This window comes from Lithobates pipiens, unplaced genomic scaffold (genome assembly GCF_037356315.1).
Source record: "Lithobates pipiens isolate NorthernLeopardFrog02 unplaced genomic scaffold, aLitPip1_a1.2 Scaffold_8, whole genome shotgun sequence".
NCBI lineage: Eukaryota > Metazoa > Chordata > Amphibia > Anura > Ranidae > Lithobates > Lithobates pipiens.
The window spans coordinates 343,911,426-343,934,182 of record NW_027507903.1 but is presented as its reverse complement, the minus strand read 5'-3'; the positions used below and the strand labels follow the sequence as shown (position 1 = coordinate 343,934,182).

At 44.6% G+C, this 22,757-nt stretch overlaps 1 protein-coding gene and 1 pseudogene across 2 annotated transcripts in view; one reads left to right on the top strand and one right to left on the bottom strand.

The window, feature by feature from the left end:
* The first annotated feature begins 708 nt into the window (after positions 1-708).
* On the top strand, positions 709-793 carry LOC143964657 (U2 spliceosomal RNA; annotated as a pseudogene).
* A 20,404-nt stretch (positions 794-21,197) lies between these two features.
* The window catches only part of KIF3A (kinesin family member 3A), a 133,693-nt gene continuing 132,133 nt past the window's right edge, over positions 21,198-22,757 (bottom strand). For both annotated transcript variants that reach the window (XM_077473230.1, XM_077473231.1), the window contains one exon: positions 21,198-22,213. In XM_077473230.1, the coding sequence (XP_077329356.1) occupies positions 22,165-22,213 (49 nt within the window). In that variant the 3' untranslated portion in view covers positions 21,198-22,164. The remainder of the gene's footprint in view (positions 22,214-22,757) is intronic.

Below are 22,757 nucleotides of genomic sequence, written 5' to 3'. Positions count from 1 at the left end.
ATGTGTACGCGGCATAAAAGATTGCAGCTAAAATCTCAGAGCGTGTGAGGCCTCTAATACCTCCGCTTTGTCAGAGTGCACCTGTTCCCTGATGGTGATCTTTCAGCATCAGATTGTAGATCCTCTTGATTGAGGATCTAGGGCAGGGAGAAGGGAAATATCCTAATATTTTTACCTTCTTGACAGGGGCGGACTGACCATTAGGTCACTCGGGCACCGACTGAGGGCCCGTAGTCACGAGGGCCCCATGAGCGGTGGGTGATTGGGTGTGCTGAAGTCCCACCAAAAAATCTTCAAGCACCCCCGAAAAAATTCCACTGAGGTATTGGCATAAAATTTACACAATTTTTTTAATGATATTGTACCTGCTGTGAATCCTGTCTGCTACTTGGCTGAGGACTCTTTCTTGAAGAGGAGGGATACAGCCGCATAAGCCACTGATGTTTAGTTAGTCCCAGCTGAGAGGGGGGCGGATTGATTCAGAATGCTGTGCAAAGGTGCTATTAGGAATTAGGATGGTTGATGGCTATTCTTTTTATAAGGGAGCTGCTGCTGCTGATTATGGGGAGGGGGAGGAAGACTCCACTCTGTAGTCCTGTCATTTGATTTATGTCAGCAGCAGACAGTCTGATCTGCTGCAAGAGGAATCCTGTCTTGTGATCTTGGCACTCTAATTTGCCTTGAGCACAGCAATCATTAGACTGCCCCCCCCCTTCTCTGCCTTTTGGCTAAGATCAAGTGTAGTATCTGTTCTTATCAGTTACCAGGAGGTGGCGCTTTTTTCCGTCCCTGTTCTACGGCGAGGTGGAGCAGGGGTGGCGGTTGCTATGCAAAACCTGCTGGTGTAAAGGTGACCCGGAGCGGTTTGTAGCCGAAAGGGAAGCCTTCTGATGGGGATGGAGAACCACTGGTCAGCGCCAGGGGAGGGGCAGCTTTAGCTCTAGTCAGTTTTTCCGGAGGGAACGTTTGTTCCCCTTTCTCCAACGACGGAGCGGCCTGTACTTCCCGAATGTAATTAGGTAGGAGTGATGGGAGCTAGGGTGAGGCCTGATGGCAAAGGGTTCTCACTAAGCTCCTGGATCTCCATGCCTTTCTGGCTGGGGTGGGGGCTGCTGTGGTATGGGCTGGGGGGTCGGGGATGCTTCTTTTGAAAAGCCTATGGTGATGTGCCCCTGAAGTGGCAGTTCAGGGGTGCCTTACTATCACTGTGATTTATCACTTTTAAGTCTGGCACCACGGACACTTCACTGTATACACACTTTTCACACCTGCCTCTAGGGCCGGGCCTTTTGGCTAGGAATTTTTGATTCCTGGCCGGAGGGCCACAATGACCACTTTTTCACTCTCCTTCTCCACTATCCCTTCCCCACTTTTTATTTATTTTATTTTGTGTGTTGTGTGTCACGTTTTATGTTTGTCACTGCACGAGTAGGGTGTCGGTCCTCGGACCGATCCTGAAAGTCTTGTGGGAGGGTGGACATAGGCCTTCTGGCTTGGTTCGCCCTCTCTTTGGGGGGTCTCCCTTCGGGGGAGCCCCTACCCTAGTACCTGAGTGGGTCTGTTTCGGCAGACCTTCCGGAGAAAGGCAGTCGTCCGGCTACGGCTGGATGGGCCATGTATTGGTACCTCAGTCCCCGTCTGGAGCCTAACGCCCCTGGGGATCAGGGTAAGGTCCTTCCTTGTGGAGGACAGCAGACACCCGTTGAACGTTTTTGTGTGTCACTCTTGATGTGTGTCCACTTTTTTTTGACACCGGGTGGAAGTTTTTGGGTGTGTTTTGCACACCATAGGCTTTTTCAATCGAAAAAATCTTGGGAGTCAAATATCAGCCCGAGGTATGGATCCAGGTTGTATAGCTCCTAGACCCCTGCAGGGATCATCAAGCAGGGCTTTCTTCTTTGCACATGATTTACGTGACAAACCACCTTAGACACTGGCGGAAAAAAAACGGAGGCGCTCCCCATATGGGAGGGGTTATATAGAGGAGGAACTCTCCTTAATTAGGGTCAACCAGTGTCCAATCACCACAGGTGACTATCTAACCCACTATGTAATGAAGACCCTGCGTCCTGTGATGTATGAACAAGAAAACATTTCTGTGGCTTTTTAAATTGAAATTAGTGTCTATCTATAAATGAGTCAATGAGTTTGTTAGCTCTCTGCATTGAGCGGGCTAGATCCTGAGCCATGGGGAGCAGAACATACTTGTCAACAGACCTGCATAACAAGGTAATGGAATTTCATAAAGATGAAAAAGCATATAAAAAGATATCCAAAGGCTTGAATATGTCAGTCAGTATTGTTCAATCGCTTATTAAGAAGTGGAAAATTCAGGAATCACTTGATACCAAGCCAAGGTCAGGTAGATTAAGAAAGATTGCAGTCACAACTGCCAGAAAATTGTTTGGGATTCGAAAAAACCCACAGGTAACCCTAAAGAGAAATACAGGCTGCTGTGTAAAAAGACAATGTGGTTGTAAACCCTCATTTTAAAAAACAAAACAAAAACAAACATGTCATACTTAACTCCACTGTGCAGTTCGTTTTGCAAAGTGGCCCTGGTCCTGTTGTGGGGTTTCTCAGTGGGAGCCAATGGCTGCACTGCTATCAATCTATCCAATCAGGACATGATACACCATCTAGTGCTGGTGTGCTTGTTCCCGGTCGGAGAAAGATCGGGGTCAGGTAAGTAAAGTGGGGGCTCGGGGGGGGGGGGGGGGGGGGGGCTGCAGCACCACAGGTTTTTCACCTTAATGCATAGAATGCATTAAGGTGAAAAACCATGAGGGTTTACAACCCATGCCTGTGTCCTGCACTCTGGCACTCTCCAAGACTCCTTCAATATTAACAAGAAACCGTGGGAAAGAATCCCCCACTGCACATCATGTGATAAAAGGCACATCTGGTAGACAATAGGTATACTTGTAATCTGCTTGCATGTCCATTATTAACGTCAAGGTGTATGAAGAAGTTGCCAATCCATTATTTTCCCTTCCCACATGGCTGCCTAATCCTGTTTTATCCTACAGAAAAACATCAGCCAAGATGATGCCCCTTTCCCCTTAATGGGAGGTTACGCATAAAGCCATTTTGTAATGTCCTCATTTAACCATTGCTCATTGAACAAATATGTTCTTCCTGTATAGTTTCAACAGTTACCTACTTGAGCTTCAGAAGGTTTTACCCCCTTCTTGCCATTTCTTGCATTTCAACACTGCGCTACTTTAAAGTGGTACAAAACCGCAGTTTTTCTTTTTAAACCTGCAAGGCAAAATTATAATGTGCTATGCATCGCTCAGTGCATTAACTTAAAGGTACTGCGTTTTTACCCCAAAAAAAAACAGGAAAAAAGGAAAATTTGTATGTGCAATTGCAACTATACAGCTGCCTGCAAAACTTTGCGGCCAAAACAGGCATCAGCAGATGCACGGAGATCTACCTTGTAGAAATTTGTAAATGTGGGAATAGACAACCAGGTCGCCGCTTTACACACTTGAGCGACAGACGCTTGATGTTGGAAGGCCCAAGACGTTCTGATTGCCCTTGTGGAATGGGCTGTGACCAGAAAGGGGGGCGCACCTGCCCCTTCAAGGCGTAGGCCTGTACTACAATCTGTCTGATCCACCTGGAAATGGTGGCCGACGAGACCGGCATGCCTTTCTTTGGACCAGCCACCGAAACAAACAAGGAGTCTGACTTCTGGAAGGGAGCCGTGGCAGACAAATACACCCTCAGAGCCCGAACCACGTCCAGGGAATGGAGGGCCACCTCCTTAGGATGCGTCAGCTTAGGATACAGAGATGGTAACACTGTGGGGGTTATTTACGAAAGGCAAATCCACTTTGCACTGCAAGTGCACACTTGGAAGTGTAGTCGCTCTAAATCTAAGGGGTAGATCTGAAATGAGGGGAGGCTCTGCAGACTTTATCATCCAATCATGTGCAAGCTAAAATGCTGTTTTATTTTCCTTGCATGTTTCCCTTGGATCTAAAGTGACTTTAATTCCACATGCACTTGCAGTGCAAAGTGGATTTGCCTTTATTAAATAGCCCCCAATTTCTTCATTGATGCAAAATGCCGAAACCACCTTCGGCATTTTCTTCGATTAGAACCCTATACTAAACACTGGCAAGACGGACATAAAGTGAGGACTCTCAGCCAGTTGGAATCAAAATGGATATTTACATTAGATACTTTTTCGCCCAGGAGACATGAATATTGAATTTGATCTCAACTGCTTCCTTAGCGACTTTTAAACAGTTTGTTTTGTACTATTCCACCTATTATCTTCCACCTATTATCTTTGTGCTATCCCACATACTATTATGGATACATACCCATCCTCCTCTCTGACCAATTTCTTATCCCCCTTTATACCTGCCCATTTTTTTACCACTTTTAACCCTATATACATTTTTATATATATTTATTTTACAAGAAAATGGCCGCTCAGCTGCAATGTTAAAGACTATTTAAAGACATTGTGTGTGCCTTCACAGCATCCCTGATGAAGTCACGTTGTCGTGACATCACGTGTACGGACAGGCTAGCCACTCCGAACAGACGTAGGCAAACGAGCTTGCCGCTCGTAGCAGATAAGCGTGTTTTTACTTTGTTTGATGTGAGTACCCTCATTACTGTTTAATAAATCTGTATATGACTTAAAATACTACACTATATGGCACCCCCTTTCTTCTATTACCGCTCCTGCATCTGCTGAGAGACAAAGACATAAAAAGGAGAATCCAATGCGGTCCAGGGATAGAAAATCCATTTAGGTCCAGGGACACAGGGGAGAAGAAACTGTTACTGCCAGTGTGTTTGATCTATATGCGGTTACCTCTTTACCGCAAGGTAAGAGGCCACTACTTACTAGTGTGTACCTACACGAAGAGGAGAAACTATTATTCCTTCAGCACTCCATTTTTGACACCTGCACCCATGAATGCTTATTTACCTAAAGAAGAATCTAATCTAATCTAATCGACTGCTGTCACCTTTATATTTGCATCTTTTGCACATTGCGGACTTGCAAGGATTTATTTAAATATATGATTAGCACTATCCATTGTGCTTTTTATTCTCCACTCTCAGTGTGCTATATATTCTGCGCTTTTGTTCGAATTTTGCTTTACATTACGGTTTACGCAGTGCATTCACATTCAGCACATGAGGTTTTATATTGCTGAATTCTGTTATTGCTGATTGTGCATTCTTGCGTTTCAGGCTCGGTTCACACAGGGACGACACGACTTCAGGACGACTTTGTGAGGCAACTTGGAGACGACTTGAACACGACTTATAGACACAACCTGGGGCGACTTACAAGTCGCCCAAGGCCAGGCGACTTTTGCCGTGGCCAGAGAATGAGCTCTGAAGGGGGAACTCCACGCCAAATTTATGAAAAAAATTTGGCGTGGGTTCCCCCTCCGAGAGCATACCAGGCCCTGGTATGGATTCCAAGGGGAACCCCCTACGCCGAAAAAACGGCGTGGGGGTCCCCCCAGATCCATACCAGACCCTTATCTGAGCACGCTACCCGGCCGGTCAGGAAAGGGGGTGGGGACGAGCGGTCCTGAGCTGTACCAGGCCGCGTGCCCTCAACATGGGGGGGTGCCTTGGGGGAGGGGGGGTGCCTTGGGGGAGGGGGGGTGTGCGGCCCTCAGGTAATTTATGCAAAATGGACTAATACAAAGAAGTTTGTCCTCTGCTTAATGTGCGCTCCCGCACTCATGTGTTTAGCTGTTTTGTGATAGCAACAATGTTTACAGAACCATGTACAGTACCTGGTAACCCAGGAGATCTCTTATACAGGTATTAACCAAGCCTGACCCTGCTTAGCTTCTGAGATCAGATGAGATTGGGCTCTTTCAGGGTGATGTGGCCGTAGGCATCTCAGCAGTTGTGCGTTTTGGCTAGTTTATAAGCAAGCACCTGCATGAGGATTTTGTACTGTTGACGGACTTGGACAGGTACAAGAAGCTTATGGAAATTTTAAGAAAAAAACCCAAGCAGGAGGCAGAGGCTCCGGCCATCTAGACTGAGGGTAAGTTATACGCAGCCTGAATCTCTGTAATGCTGCGTACACATGATCAGACTATGAGGCGGACTTAGTAGCGGAGGTCCGTCTGACTTTCCGAATGAGCGGACTTCCAAACACACACAAAAGGACTTTCCAACGGACAATCCACCGGACTTTTGACGGAGGTCCGCCAGACTTTCCAAATGAACGGACTTGCCCACACATGGACTAAAGTCCACTCATTTTGAACGTGACTTCAGGTACGATGGGACTAGAGAAGGAAGTCAATCTCGCCACCTCCATCAGCAAAATTGACACCTTGTGAGCCCCGTCGCCTGGTATGGATTTTAAGGGGAAGCCCCTACGCTGAAAAACCTACCATCTTATCTGTGCACACAGCCCGGCCGGCCAGGAAAGGGGTGGGGACAAGCACCAACATGGGGGGGTGGGTGCTTTGGGGGAAGGGGGCGCCCTGCAGCCCCCCACCCCAAAGCACCTTGTCCCCATGTTGATGAGGACAAGGGCCTCTTCCCGACAACCGTGGCCGTTGGTTGTCGGGGTCTGCGGGCGGGGGGCTTATCGGAATCCGGGAGCCCCCTTTAATAAGGGGGCCCCTGGATACCGGCCCCCCACCCTATGTGAATGAGTATGGGGTACAATGTACCCCTACCCATTCACCTGTAAAATAAAGTACAAAAAAAAACACAACACACAAGATAAAATAGTTTATTGCACAGCTCCAGGGGTCTTCCGTCTTCGGGGGTCTTCTCGCCGGACTCCTCCGCTATCTTCTTCTAGCTCTTTTGCTAGCGGTGGAGCCCGGCTTTCTTCCTCGCTTCCGCCCTCTTCTTCCGACTTGGGGGGTCTTGTCCCCCTCTTCAGTTCTTCTGCCGGGCCACCGCGCCTTCTTATAGCTCTTTTACAGGCGGTGGCTCGGTCTTCTGTTGCCGCCGCCTTCCGTTCTTCTTCTTCGTCGGAAGAAGGGGGCGGCAGCGAGGAAGAAAGCCGGGCTCCTCCGCTAGCAAAAGAGCTAGCAGAAGATAGCGGAGGAGTCCGGCGAGAAGACCCCCGAAGACGGAAGACCCCCGGAGCTCTGCAATAAACTATTTTATCTTGTGTGTTGTGTTTTTTTTTGTACTTTATTTTACAGGTGAATGGGTAGGGGTACATTGTACCCCATACTCATTCACATAGGGTGGGCCAGGGTTGTCGGGAAGAGGCCCTTGTCCTCATCAACATGGGGACAAGGTGCTTTGGGGTGAGGGGGCAGCACGCCCCCCCTCCCCCAAGGCACCCCCCCATGTTGAGGGCACGTGGCCTGGTACGGCTCGTCCCCACCCCCTTTCCTGGCCGGCCGGGTAGCGTGCTCGGATAAGGATCTGGTATGGATCTGGGGGGACCCCCACGCCGTTTTTTCGGCATAGGGTGTTCCCCTTGGAATCCATACCAGACCTAAGGGCCTGGTATGCTCTAGGAGGGGGAACCCACGCCAAATTTTTTTCATAAATTTGGGGTGGAGTTCCCCCTTCAGAGCTAATAATTCTGTCAAAGTCGCCTCCGTATAGACAGAGATCTGACTTGGAGGCGACCTCCATTGAAATCAATGGGTACAAGTCGGATTGAAGTAGTACAGGAACTTCTTTTGAAGTCGGAGCGACTTCAGTAGCGTGCATTAAGATGGCTCTCATTCACTTACATTGATTTTTAAATGTTGTCCGACCTGAGGCGACCTGAAGTCGGATCTGAGTCGCCCCTGTGTTAACCGAGCCTAAGGGTCAGCGTACACAACGTTATTATCTATCTTGTACTTTATTGCGGTTTTTTCATTCCTAAAGCCCCATACACACTATCAGTTTTTCTGCTGAGTTTTTCCGCTGAGTTTTTCCTTCAGATTTACCAAAACCATATAATATGAGGTCAAACTTTAGGAGTTTCAATTTGTATGCAATCAGGCAGGCCCTTGCACTACATGGTTTTGGTAAATCTGAAGGAAATACTCAGCAGAAAAACTGTGTGTATGGGACTTAACACTTATAATACTGATTGTATGTATTTCACTATTGATTCTCAGATTTATTTGTGCACTTTGCATTTATTATTTTCTGCACTTTGATGTCACTATTTATTTACTTATGTATTTACCTATTTTTTTTAAATGTCAACATCCATTTGAAACTGTCATTCACAGGTGCCATTAGCAATTTTTTGCACTAGAATGGTCATTCATTCCGTTTTACATTTATTTTCTATATTATTTTGACGTATAGTATATTATTATTATTCATACGGAGGTATTAGCAAAATCTTTGCACTCTGCACCCTATTACATCTGCACTGCTACCTTTAGCAGTATAGCTTTCTGATCTAATTTATAGTTTGTACTGCTACCTTTAGCACCTGTCACTTTACTGTGAGTAGCATATTACTGATTTGTACTGCTACCTTTAGCAGGATATTTTCTCACTTCATTAACGCAGCACCACTTCTTTACACATTTCACTAGAAAGACCACTTTCTGAGAAAGTCAACAGAGGGATCTTTCTGATATTTTCAAATGGCGGTTTTTGCAGTGCTGATAACACCAGATTCAGATCCCACAGGGGTAACGGTAGTAGCACCAGAGGAACTACATGTTGGACCCCTTGAACAAAAGTGCTTACTAGCGAGTGAGATGCCAGGGGTTGCTGAAAAAAGACAGCCAAAGCTGATATTTGTCCCTTGATGGTGCTCAAAGCCAACTTCTGGTCTACTCCTTGCTGAAGAAACAGCAGGACCCTGGATATAGAAAAAGAGCGCAGATGCCATCCTTTCTCCTCACACATGGAGATGTAGGCCTTCCAGGTACAATGATATATCTTCCGGGAAGATTTCCGTGCTCTCAACATAGTTGGGATCACCGAGTCCGAAAGGTAGTAGCACCAGAGGAACTACATGTTGGACCCCTTGAACAAAAGTGCTTACTAGCGAGTGAGATGCCAGGGGTTGCTGAAAAAAGACAGCCAAAGCTGATATTTGTCCCTTGATGGTGCTCAAAGCCAACTTCTGGTCTACTCCTTGCTGAAGAAACAGCAGGACCCTGGATATAGAAAAAGAGCGCAGATGCCATCCTTTCTCCTCACACATGGAGATGTAGGCCTTCCAGGTACAATGATATATCTTCCGGGAAGATTTCTGTGCTCTCAACATAGTTGGGATCACCGAGTCCGAAAGACCCCCGTTCCTCAACCCCTGGCTCTCAATAGGCATGCCGTTAAAACCAGCGATGGTAAAGCAGGATGGAGAATCGGACCTTGAGACAGAAAGTCTTCTCATAACGGCAGTCGCCAGGGAGCATCTGCCACCAGGCGCACTAGGTTTGCGTACCGGGGACTCTGAGGCCAATCAGTATTACTGGGATCACCTCTGCCTCCACTCTGCAAAGCAGACGTTTCAGCAGAGGAAAGGCATAGATCAGCTGGTACTGATCCCACGGAGCTACCAGCATGTCTGACGCGTCTGCCCACGGATCTCTTGTCCTTGACACAAATCTCTGCACCTTCCAATTGAGACGGGAGGCCAGAAGATCCACGTTTGGTGTGCCCCACCTCAGGCACAGTAGCCTGAACACCTCCGGATGCAACGCCCATTCTCCTGGGTCCAGCATTTGGAGACTTAGATAGTCCGCCTGCCAGTTCTCCACTCCCGGGATCTAAATAGCTCTGCCCACCGAAGTATGTGAGCGATCTCCCGCGTGGTGGCCGAGCTTCTTGTTTCTCCTTGATGATTGACGTATGCCACAGCCATGGCATTGTCTGACTCCAAAACTGGAGCGAATACCTTGGTAAAGACTCGGGGGGCTGATGCCAAACCAAAAGGGAGAGCCACAAACTGGTAGTGGGCTTCCCTGACTGCAAATCGCAGAAACATCTGATGCCGAAGGCATATGGGTATGCGCAGGTACGCATTCTGGATATCTAAGGACGCCAGTGAGTCCCCTTGATGGAGTGCAGCAACTACTGAGCAAACTGATTCCATTCTGAACCTCTGTACTTTCACAAAGTAATTGAGGGCTTTTAGATCCAAGATTGTAGTCCCCAAGAAGGAAGGGGTACGTCCAAACAGATTTGAGTAGAACCCCTGGAAACTTTCTGAGTCTGGAACAGGTACTATCACCCCACGACTCAGCAGGTTCCTTACTGCCCCCAAAAGGGCCTCCCGGTGAGCCGGGAATTTGGGTAGGCTGGGGGGAAGAATCTGTAAACACAGATAAAATGGCCACCGGGCAACAGGAGAGCATGCTGCTCCTTGGGACTGACCAAAAACATGCTCAGGCTTCAAGAAAATGGCCGCCAAGCATCCAGTATAAAGGACAAAAACACAGGGAAAATGGCCGCCATTCTACAGGAGATCATGCTGCTCCTAAGATGGCCACTGAACACTGAATAACATGAGGGACAGTGACAGAAAATGGCGGTGAACAGCGCTGCAAAGATCACAGACACAGCCTCCTAGAGACCCCCAGGGAGAGAAGAGCACAGAGCACAGCCAGCGCAACCCCCCCTAGGTGAGAGCCTCTGCACATGACACACACACACCGCTCAGCAGCCACATGCAGCATTCCCCACGGGTGGGGGGGATACTTCTGGAGCTGAGGAATGCCATGGCCGACCCAGCGCGTAGCTCTGGTCTGCACACGCTCGCTGGCCAGGCTGGGGAGACTACAAGGATAAGGGTATCCAGCCTGTCACCCAGCCGGCTGTTGATAGCAGATCACAGGATCTTTAATCTTGATCAAAAAGCAAAGCTTCTGAAAAAAAAAAAAGGGCCAATGGGCCCACAGGATTCCTAGGTCCTTCTCCTTCACTAGGCAAAATATAAACTGAGGCTGCAGGAAGCAGGCTGGGGGGTTGTTACCTAAGAGACCACCCCTTTGGTGGAACTAAAAGTTCTGTGTTTTTCATAACATGTTATGCCTAGTCTTCTCCTAAAGGTGGCGTAACAACCCAATGGCTAAGAGAGGAGCTGTGTCAGTCGGTGAATAGAAGAGAAACTTTTTTCCCCCCAAAAAAAAGCATTTGAAAAATTGCTGCGCTAATGCTGTGCGAGATAAAAATTTGCCATGACCGCCATTTCTCTAGGGTCTTTGCTAAAAAAAAACATTTATAGTGTTTGGGGGTTCTATGTAATTTTCTAGCAAAAAAAATTATGATTTTTACATGTAGGAGAGAAATGTCAGAAATGGTCTGGGTGGCAAGTGGTTAAACACCACCTTCCAATCTTGGCAGCTGAAGCTTTATCAATCTCTGATTTGTGATATTATTTTTAATGTATATTTCAAAAACTTTCTAGAATTTTAAATTTTTTTGTAAATAAAAAGTCCTACACGGAGCTTTAGAGTATAAGTAGAATTTATTTAAACAAAAGAAAAAGGTACAAAGAGATATTGATTGGGCTGCACAGAAAACAAAATGAAGTTTGTGCCAAGTTTGTGAAGTACCGTATATACTCGAGTATAGGCCGACCCGAATATAAGCCGAGGCCCCCAATTTACCCCCAAAAAACTGGAAAACGTATTGACTCGTGTATAAGCCGAGGGTGAGACATGGCTGTCCATCCCTGTGTGTCCGTCCATCCCTGTGTGTGTGTCCGTCCATCCATCCCTGTGTGTGTGTCCATCCATCCATCCATCCATCCATCCATCCCTGTGTGTCCGTCCATCCATCCCTGTGTGTGTGTGTGTGTGTGTGTGTGTGTGTGTGTGTGTGTGTGTGTGTGTATTCATCCATCCATCCATCCCTGTGTGTGTGTATCCATCCATCCATCCATCCGTGTGTGTGTGTGTGTGTGTGTGTGTGTGTGTGTGTGTGTGTGTGTGTGTGTGTGTGTGTGTGTGTGTGTGTGTGTGTGTGTGTCCGTGCAGCCTTGTGTGTGTGTCCAGCCTACCTGTGTCCCAAGCCTCCGTCCCGAGCCGCCGTCGTCCCGAGCCTCCTCTGTCCCGTGCCTTCCGGTGTCCCGTGCCTCCTCTGTCCCGTGCCTCCTCCGTCCCGTGTCGTGCCGATGGATCGCCGCTCTTCTCGGCGGCCATTCTACGATTCAAAAGCTGCGCCTCCGTCCTCCGCCTGTGATAGGCGGAACACTCAATTTCCCAGCAGCCTGTGTTCCGCCTATCACGGACATCCTCTCATACTCGTCCGTAGTATGAGAATGAACGGATGTCCGTGATAGGCGGAACACTGACTGCTGGGAAATTCAGTGTTCCGCCTATCACAGGCAGAGGCGGAGAAGGAGGCGCGGCTTTTGAATTTTAATGTCCGCCGTCTGTCTGCTCGATACGCTGATCGAGCAGTCAGACAGCGGTGACTCGAGTATAAGCCGAGGGGGCACTTTCAGCCTCAAAAAAGAGGCTGAAAATCTCGGCTTATACTCGAGTATATACGGTAAAAGGGGAGGTTGCCAATAGCAAAGTCAATATTCTTAACAATTGCAGGAGCTAATCTTATTTGTTTCATTTTTTATTTTTTTTGCAAAGCCTGTGACAATTCTAAAACCATCCTAATTCCTGCTATAGATATATGCTAACTAAAGCCGCGTACACACGGGCGGACTGTCTGGCCAACTAAGTTCGTCAGACAATCCGACGGACAGTCCGTCCTACTTTTGAATGAACGGACTTGACCACACACGATGAACAGACAGTCCGTTGAAAGCTTGCGCGATGACGTGTACAGCACGTACGACGGGGACTAGAAATAGGACGTCTAATACACAGCAATGCAACCTTTCGCCGTGTAAATCCCTTCTGAGCATGCGCCATACTTAGTCCGTCCAACTTGCCTACTCACGAGCGGACTGTCCGCTGAAACCAAAGTTGGACGGACAATATTACGGAAATTCCGAAAGACTTAGTCCGCCAGACTGTCCGCTGAAGCCCACACACGAGCGGACTATCCGCTGAAATGTGTTTCAGCGGACTAAGTTGGACAGACAGTCCGCCCGTGTGTACGCGGCTTTAGGCTATGTTACCTCATCCAACTAAATTACAAAATCTTAGCTTTGCATAGTACAAAACACAAAAAAAAAATGTATATATACACATAATGTATGATATTAAAGGCCCCTTCTAATAATAATAATCTGTATTTTATCTTTAAAAACCCTATTTGAAATATCAGCTATTTGTGGAAGTATACAAAATGCATATTGGGCAAAAGGGTGCACAAAAGGTGTCAATGGAATTAAGCAAACCTAAAGCATTGAATACCTACCTAATCAAGTTTTTGGAACATAGACACCTCCAGGGACCTGCAACTTCAGGTTGTTTCTTACTGTAAGCACTCCTAGTGCCCAAATTCTGGATTTTGCACCTACATGTTTTCTAATGCCGCGTACACACGATCGAATTGTATGACGTACTTAGTCCGTTGAAACGCATTTCAACGGACAATCCGATCGTGTGTGGGCTTCAGCGGACTTTTTCAGCGTGAAGTCCGGAGTACTAAGAAGGTCGGTTTGCACACCAATCTTCCCGTCGTACTTTGGTTTCAGCGGACAATACGTTCGTCAGTATGCTAGTCCGACGGACTAAGAATGGCGCATGCCCAGAAAGGATTTACAGGGCGGAAGCGCTCTGTCTTGTAAAACTAGTGTTCGTATTGAAGCTAGCATATTCGTCATGCTGCTAATTTTGTGATCTTTTAATATAGCACATTCTTTTCTTCTTCATAATGCGAGAAAAGTGAAGTTGCTTTGCTGCTTATATTCACACAGAGTTATCACAAATGTCTTTATTCATCCTCATCTTATGATTAATATTCCAATTCGAGAATAAATAAAAAAAGAAAATAACGGACGAATTAAGCTGAAGTCTGAAAAGCGCAAATCGTCTCTAACCAAACTTCCACTAACGCAAAGTCAGCAGAAGGAGCCCAAAGGGTGCTTTGCTGTGTCTTGGACTTCCTATTTCTAGTCCCGTCGTACGTGCTGTACGTCATCGCGCAAGCTTTCGTCTGACTTTTTGTGTATCCGTGTGTGGCCAAGTCCGTTCGGTAGAAAGTCCGCCAGATTGTCCGCCGGATTGTATGATGGACTAAGTACCTCATACAATTCGATCGGGTGTACGCGGCATTAGGCTTCTTTGTGGCCTGTTAATGCAGTAGGTAGTATAGGTAAGTTCAAAAGGGGTGTGGCCAGGTTATAGACCTATCAAACCAGAAAGTGTACATCATAGCGCTTGAGTATTATGGTCACAAAATAGGGCCTACACTGAGACTCCTTAAGGAGTCTGCTATGTGCTGACAATGCTATATGCAAAACTTCAGCTTTGCTTTAAGGGGAAACTTGGATGTGCAATCAACATTCAACCACCTTTAGGCAATGCTGTCGTCTTGATCTTTCATAGACACTTGGTTAAGGTTTTTTTTTTTTTCAGTCTATGCAAGGGGAGGGTGGGGGAAAGGCCAGACACTGCCAGCACCATTTATCTCTCTGATGTGAAATATGGTAATCATAAAAGGTTTTCCAACTTTGCAATAAATCACTACCCAGAAAGCAATTGGCTTGATATAATGACCATCATCTGATATATAAGGGCAGCTTTACTGCCCATGCCTACATAATCTCCACAGTAACTGCAAAAGTACACTATGGAAGCTTGGCTATTCATTCAGCTTGCAATCACAGGAACCCCAAAAAACAGATCTTAAAACTTGAGTCTCAAGCAGCCCAAGAATGCATTACGAGTCCTAGAACTTAAAATTGCCATAAAGTGCACTCTGAAATGTATAAGCCTGGGATCATATATGTTTCTACGAATGTAATGGGTACAGCAGCCTATATATTTGAAAGGGCTGCTGCACCCACAAGAAATGCAGGGAAATCTTGACCTTGGTGGTGTGGCACCAAGTGGTTTCACACATGCGGGTGCCAATATGTGGGGGTGCCATTAAGCACAGAAGGTTCCAGTGGGCAATTGAAGAAGAGCAACATCTCGCAAGATGAGTGAGATAGCCAGTGTGTTAAGAAGACATACAAGGCCAATCCAATACCTTCAAGGTTCTAAGGGCTAGGTGTTTGGCAAATCCACACAGAAGTTGCAGAGTAAGGAACAGGAAGGTTTCAAGATGGAGTTCCCTAGCATCACACTAGGTGAGAACTACCTCACGTGATTGCAGAGTACAGAGAATCAATTACCTTCCCCCAAGGAAAGAGAAGCAACCAACCTAGAGGTTTAGTTAGAGATGCTGGAAGATCTCTGAGCAAAAGTCTGTAGAGCAGTAATATAACTAAAGAACTCTGGTGAGAGTGGCAGGCAATAGCCAGGGCACTTACAATGCAGAGGGAAAAAATACAGAAGGGCAGCATTAAGAACAGGGCAAAGTGACCTTTTCCAGTAATAATGGAAGCCAATGGAAGTCAACTGGTACAAAAGGTCAGGTTTAAAATGGTGAGTGCAGAGTGCCTTCTCAGCAAAATTATTAATAAAATTAGGCTCAAAAGACTTGTAGTAAAAGGTCTCCAAAGAAACTCAAAAGAAACTCAAAAGAATGGAACAGGGGTAGATCAAATACCGGGAGAGGGAGAACAGATCAGACATGTAAGGTAGAAGACAAATCAATAGAAAAGTGTGATTTTGGAAAGTGGGGTAGCAACCCCCTTCCTTCCAAACCCGCCACAATGTATTCCTCAAAGGATTTTCCAAAAGAGGAGCCAATGTTCAATGGGCACACACAAAAGGCACCTTTCCCATGCAGAGTACACCAACCAAGCTCTAAGCTATAAAATTCTGCAAATATGCACAGAAAAGAAGAACTTTCTGGAGATCTAACAAATTACATTCTCCATGATCACTATGCAAAAAACGTAAAGCAGTGGGCAAGAGCCATAGTCATGCAAAAAGATTATCTATACCAGGAGAAAGTTCACTGCTCAGTCCTTCAGTCTAGCTTGCCATATTCACTTAAAAAGTGTCAAGAACAGGCTGCAGGCTTGGTCCTGCAAGAGCAAAGGAGGACTTTTAAACAGTTTCAAATGCCTATCAATGAAATCCATAAAAGGAGGTAATGCCCTCAACAGAAACAGTAGATGGATTATTTAGTACAACAATGGTTGGATCAGTGTGAACAGTCCCTCACTTTTTGATTCCTTTTCAATAGGGTACAATGCAGCAAACTTGTCAGGAGTGATTAACCACTCAGAGTTAGGCCAAACATTATACAAAGCCCAATCGGACTGATCAAAAATAGAGAACTATTTCTAGATGTTATCTTTCTTTTTGTGCTTAATTGAATATGTTTAAGTATATCTACCCAGAGATTAGTATGCACTGCCACATTCAATGAGTCCGCTGTTGCCAGCTTATGGTGAGAATCCGAAGTATTAACTTCGAAAATTTTGGTGATGAAAACCAGGGACTGCAGCAGAATTCTTGTGGTATGTCCCATCCATATGCTTCTATTCCCAAATGCCTGTGAGGACCTTTCCCTTGAGCTACTCACAGAATGGATGTAGACTGAGGGGGTTCAGTGTTTCCGGTATGAAAGAATCGTAAAAACCCAGGTGCTAACTGGGATCTTTTAGCTATGGTATTACAACACAGGCGAGAAATCATGATCAGCCTGAGTTGTCAGTGGAAAAGTAACCAAGCAGTTAGGCCAGAAGTACACAGTTAGGATTCCAATGGCGCGTACACACGACCGGACTTTGTTAACGGCAGAAAAGGTCCGACGGTCTTCCCGATGGAGTTCCGACTGAACGGACTTGCCCACACACGAACAGACCAAAGTCTGTTAGTTTTGAACATGATGACGTACGACAGGACTAGAAAAGGAAGTTCAATAGCCAGTAGCCAATAGCTGCCCTAGCGTCGTATTTGGTCCGTCGGACCAGCATACAGAAGAATGGTTTTCAAAACAGAAATTGATTCCGTCGGACAGATTTGAAAAATGTTTATTTATTTCTAGGTCCGTCTGAATTTTTGAAGAAAAAAGTCAGATGAAGCCCACACACGATCGTAATATCCGACGGAATGATTATGTCTGACATTTTCTGCCGGAAAGTCCGGTCATGTGTACGCGGCATTAGAAGCACTGCATCACTATCAAGGAGGAACTCCCGGTAATGAGGTTAAAAAAAAATCATTAACATGATCTACAAGGCTGAAAAAAGAAATGCAATAATAACTTAGGAAAAACACAAACCCCCCCCCCCACATTACCCCATAACCTGTGCCATCATAATTGCTTTTGTAATTAGTACTGCGGTGTGTCTTGTAGGATGAGAGTATATAATATAGTGTGTCTTACAGATGCAAGTAATGATCCAACAAGACATGTATAACCTGGAGCCGATATGCAAGGGTACATGGAAACCCTGTCTCACCTTGTCCATGTTGGTTCCGTCAAGGCTTCTCTCATCAGAGTGGACATATCCCTGAATGGGTCTTCAGGGTCTGGATGTCATAGGAATAGACTATGGCCCTGAACCTGTATGGCACCCTGCATCTAGCTACACTCGTTGCACCACATGCCAAGGTGAGTGCCCAATGCAAACATTACAGACCACACCAACTGCAGTAGGGACCAGGCATGGTTCCCAAGGTAAACGCCAAGGGTATTCAATCCAGAAACTGCTAGTGAGCCATAAGGCAATGAGCAGTCAGATCTAAGAATATAGACCATAAGTGGTCCATCACCTAAGGCCAACAGCAAAAAATTAACTTTATAATTCCTTCTTGTTAGGTAGTAAAAACTGTCTGAGGGTGACAGCATCAGAGCCTGCACTAGCAATGACAGCACCCCTAGTTCTATCCCCACGTTTAAAGAATTTAAAGACCTAATGCCTGTCAAGAAACTCAATTAAATACTTACATGTCAGCAGTCATAGACCCCCTCCAGCTGCTGAAACTCAAACATGACTGTCAATTAGTGCTCCAATGAGTTTGGCTTGGCTTTAAAGGTGCGCTTTAGCAAAAGCTGACAGTTGGGATGCATAGAGGAAACTGAATACTTCAGTTTTTCATTTTGCCACTGCAGTTGTTCACCAGCCCACTAGAGTCCCTTTTGTATGTAAACTGCTGATCTAGGAATTATTGTTTCATGCAGTATACTCTTTATGCCACTGTGGCTCTCAGAATTCTACTTGCAGTGAATTACAGGGAACTCAGATTATAAATAATTTATCAGAACAGAAAAAAGTGACAAAGAATAACAGTGTGCATGAAGTCTTACAGTGCGCACTGAATATCAACTGCCAGGGCAAATAATATATACCTATGTCAGGACAGGGATGTCAGATTCACTAAACAGTCAGGCGAAAAAGAGGACGACAGCCTAAAACTCTGCAGCTTGAGACCTAACCCCAGTCCCTACACCCCTTTCATGTTTTCAGATGCCTTCTCGCCATTCAGATGATGTGATGACCATCATCGACACCTCATCTTCAGTACTTGATAGTCCTGAATGATGCCAAGAGTGTTGCTGACATGATGACATCAGCGCTGCTCTGCTGATGCAACCCCAAGGGGCGAGTCCAGAATACCTTGCACACACAGAAATTGAAAGAAAGTTGAATGTTTTGTTGCCAAGGCCTTCCCTTGGCAACATACATTGGAAATTTTCTGACTTCATTACACCTCCAGTGTTTTAGCAGCTGACTGCTTTTCCTTGTTGCCTTTATACATGTATATGTGGAATGAAAATCTCAGCAACGCTTACACAGATGGGCCTAATATAGGGCGCCATTGGTCAGTTCAATAGAAAGCCAATATTTGGCTCGTATGTACTGCAGCCCGTATGACAGAAGTCAGCCGGCCAGCTTCTGTCAAAGGGGCATGACCAAAAAATGGTCTTCCGATCCCTAATGACTAAGAGCGCTGACCGGAGTGTTCGGGCGGGGGGATGTGCCCCCTGTCAGAAAACAATAAAACAGCAGGGTAGATCCATGTACTAACACTGTATAGTTAGTACAGCAGCTCTGATCTGAGGAGTCAGTATTTTTTTTTGTTCAGCCTGCTGGGTTGAACGAAAAAAAAAATAGTAGTGTGTATCAGGTTTTAGTTTCAGCACAGACAATATGTAAAGCAGGAAAGAACAGTGTCTGGTGGGTTTTTTTTGTTTTTTTTGCTACACTCACACAAAAAAAAATACAAGGAAATAAAAATGTACATTTGGACACAGTATACAAACACAAAATATACACAATAAATATGAGGGTACTTTGATTTAATTAGTAAGCTATATTATTATGCAAGTGTGTTGGGAGAGGCTTAAATTCATATTAGTCTAGGCTTATTTACTAATTTGCAGGCTAACTCTTTTTTTAAACCTTTTGCACGTTACACCCATATTTATGGTGCAAACAATAATCATGGTGTAAATAACCACTCGCAGTCCACTCACCAACCACCTGAAAGTTTGTACCTCTGTGCAAACACAGAGCTGGAGGAAGAATCTGAAGGAGTCATTGGACCCATGATTCCCTAATCATGGGTGCAATGCTTTTCAGGCACCTATACAAAAAAATAGTAAATGCACATCTCTTCCCAGCAAATATATCTCCATTTATTATTGTTCTGTAAAAGGCGGACTTAGCCTTTAAACTAAAGCAGAGTTTTTTTTTTAAGAAACCTACAGTGGTTCAGGAAGGAAATACATGTAAAGCATATAGTTATAATATATATATGATAGATTATGTATTACAGTACATATAACACAGTTTGCAGTATATATGGTCCATATTCAAAGGTGCGTTGGCTTAGCCTGAAATCTGTTTTATGCAACTTGTGTTCGTTACAGAACATTTCCTACCATCACCCATTTACAAATAACTTATGTCCATGTACACAACCTACAAGCTCCTCTATATAGCATTTTGAATGTAGCAAATGAGTGCTATTCAACCTATGGTGAAGGGAACTCAGCTCAGCAAGGATTGCAGTTTCAATTTTCATGACTAGCACTTAGCTTTGAAAGGATTTTGGTACCAACTGGTGATAAATAGAATTTAGCAAGGACTATGGTGTTAAAGCGTATCTAAACCCAAAGGCAAAAATGTAATATTTTTGAGCTTACAAATTATTAGATGTTGTGGCTGCATGCTTTTTATTAGGCTTTTTTCTTTATTTTTACCTGGGAATCCAGTAAATATGTTATATATCAATTTGCTTTAACAGGCAAAACTGTTCAGCAAAAGTGGCAGTTAGAGGGTTGAGACAAATCATTCAGCACTAACAAAGGTGCTTTAAAATAGTGAGATTTTAGTCATGTATGTACAACCTTTATACCAAAAGGAAGAAACTGTGTTGTAATGACTTAAAAGTGTTAGCTGGAGTTCAACTTTAATTTGCTAAGCTGGAAATTCACAGTTTTTTTTTCACTCAGCTAGCAGCCTAAAAAAGGGGGGGGGGGGGCACTGGGGAAGTTGGATACAGTAATCCTTCCCTTCTGAAATGTTGTATTTAGACAGTGGCACCCACAGCTGTCAGGATATATGAATCAGTGGCTGCAGCCGCTGATCAAGAAAAACCTTTCAACACGTCCCTTCAACAGAATTCTATCAAATAAAGGACTTCTATCAAGCAAAACTTGAAATGTAGTGAAAAACATATAACTAGCAGGCAGACAGACATTTAAAACAACAATAAACACATCAAATGGATGTGGGGGAAATAAAGAAGATCTGTAAAAATAAAAAATAGGGGAGTTGCCATTGATGAACTTCTTCTAAAAAGACTAGTTGCTTGGCTGTTCCCGGCTGCAATACTTTCCGAAACATTGACCTGGAGCATACATGCAGATTAGAAAGTTAGTGGGAAGACAGAAATCCTGTTCTGCATGCAGAATATTTTGAAGTCATTGGAAGGAAAGGGTGACAATGGCTATCTTCAAATTCTCTTTGTACATGTTTCCAGTAATTCAAAGAAACCAATTCATTATAGCTGGAAAAAAAATGAGCACTATAGTGGAACTGCTGCTCACTGCCACCAAAATGAAAGCTTCTGTTTCATAAAACCCAATTATCAGCAACGGGCAACACCACCACTTTTCAGTTGTAATGAATAAGCCCTGAGAAATCAGATTAAATGCTATTCATCAATTATTGACAGCACATTTTAATGTACAAGAGGTTTTTTTTATGAAGTCAAGTAGTTAAAAAAAATATTATATGTATTAATCAGTAAGACAAATGAATAACAAGAGAATGTATATACAAAATAATTTACTGACATTCATGGATATATGTAAAGTTTGGTGGAACATATCAGAATTTAAAATGTAAAAATGCAGCTGAATTGTTAAAAAAAAAAAAATTAGACCTTTGTTAGCTTTTTATTACTGTTCATGTCTCAATTGTTCAGTTTCCATTCACTTACTCCCCCAATAACCACCATCACTGGCACAGCAAGTGAGAGGAAAACTCACCAACTGGGATGCAGACAGCAATAAAGGTCTTAACAGTGTTTCCAACACTATTCAATTATATCCAAAACAACATTTTGACTGGAGCTTGACATGGACTTCCTGTCCAGTAATCCTATGAATGAATATGGCCAAATTTCAATGGCAATATCTTTTTAGGCCAACAAAAAACTACTGCCTGTGCAGAGTAAAGTCAAATACAACATCAAACATCTTTATATTGGTGCATGAACAAAAATCTTTTGTTTATTCATCTGTGCTTTACTGCATGAATAAAACAAACAAAAAATCTACCAGTTTTGACATATTTCACTTGAAGTAAAACTGAGAAGATAAAAGCATTGCACTTTTGGACACAAGTAGATTAATAGTAATATTGGCACAATGTTTGAAATATTAGCCATATCAGGGAGGATCTTATTTGAAGAGCTCTACTCTAGGTGACTTGCTACATTATATCTAACAATAGTATATTTGAGAAAAGTGAAATGTGAGTAGAAAGCAGCAACTGAAACTTAGGTACTGCTAACACAAGACAGTGAGACACCGTACAACAAATTAATAAGACAAAATATGTTCATTATAAAAACGTTCTTTCTGCAACACATCAGATATCCTACATGGCCTATACACAGCATACCTCCATGGGCCACCTTGCAATTAACATTGCACTGATATACGAAAGTCAGTTATAATTCATAATCTTAAAACGGACAAGAGAAATTCTTCATAATCCAGTAGAATGATCTGTTACTGTAATAATGAATCTATCACAGCTTCTGGTTTTGCAGAACGCTTTCTAGAGAACAAGAAAAAAAATTATATGGGATGAAACAACTGAAAGCTCTCCCAGTCAGAAAGCAATAGAAAATGTGATATAATAGTAATAATGTAACAGTAATAATGTATTTTCAATAATGTAGTTTCTTTCTGCCTATTTAACCACTTCCCACCCGGCCAATGCACATATACGGCCGGGTGGGAGCCGCCTACTCCTGATATGACGTTCAGGAACGTCATTCAGGAGTAGCGGGATCGCGCGCGCGCGCGCCCGCGCAGCGGCGCGATCCCGATGCGCCCGTGTCACCCGGACACGGCGCATCTCAGATCGGCAGGAGGGCTCTGTGATTGGCCCTCCTGATCACATGACGGCCGTGTCCAATCACGGCCGTCATGTGATGTAAACAAACAGCCGGTTGCTAGGCAATCGGCTCCTCCTCTCCTCACACAGAAGTCATCGCTGTGGAGAGGAGAGCAGATCGCTGCAGCCGGCTGCTGATCAGTGAGTATGAGCTGCTTTTTACAGCTTTTTACTCACTGATCACCAGTCTAGTGTACACAGT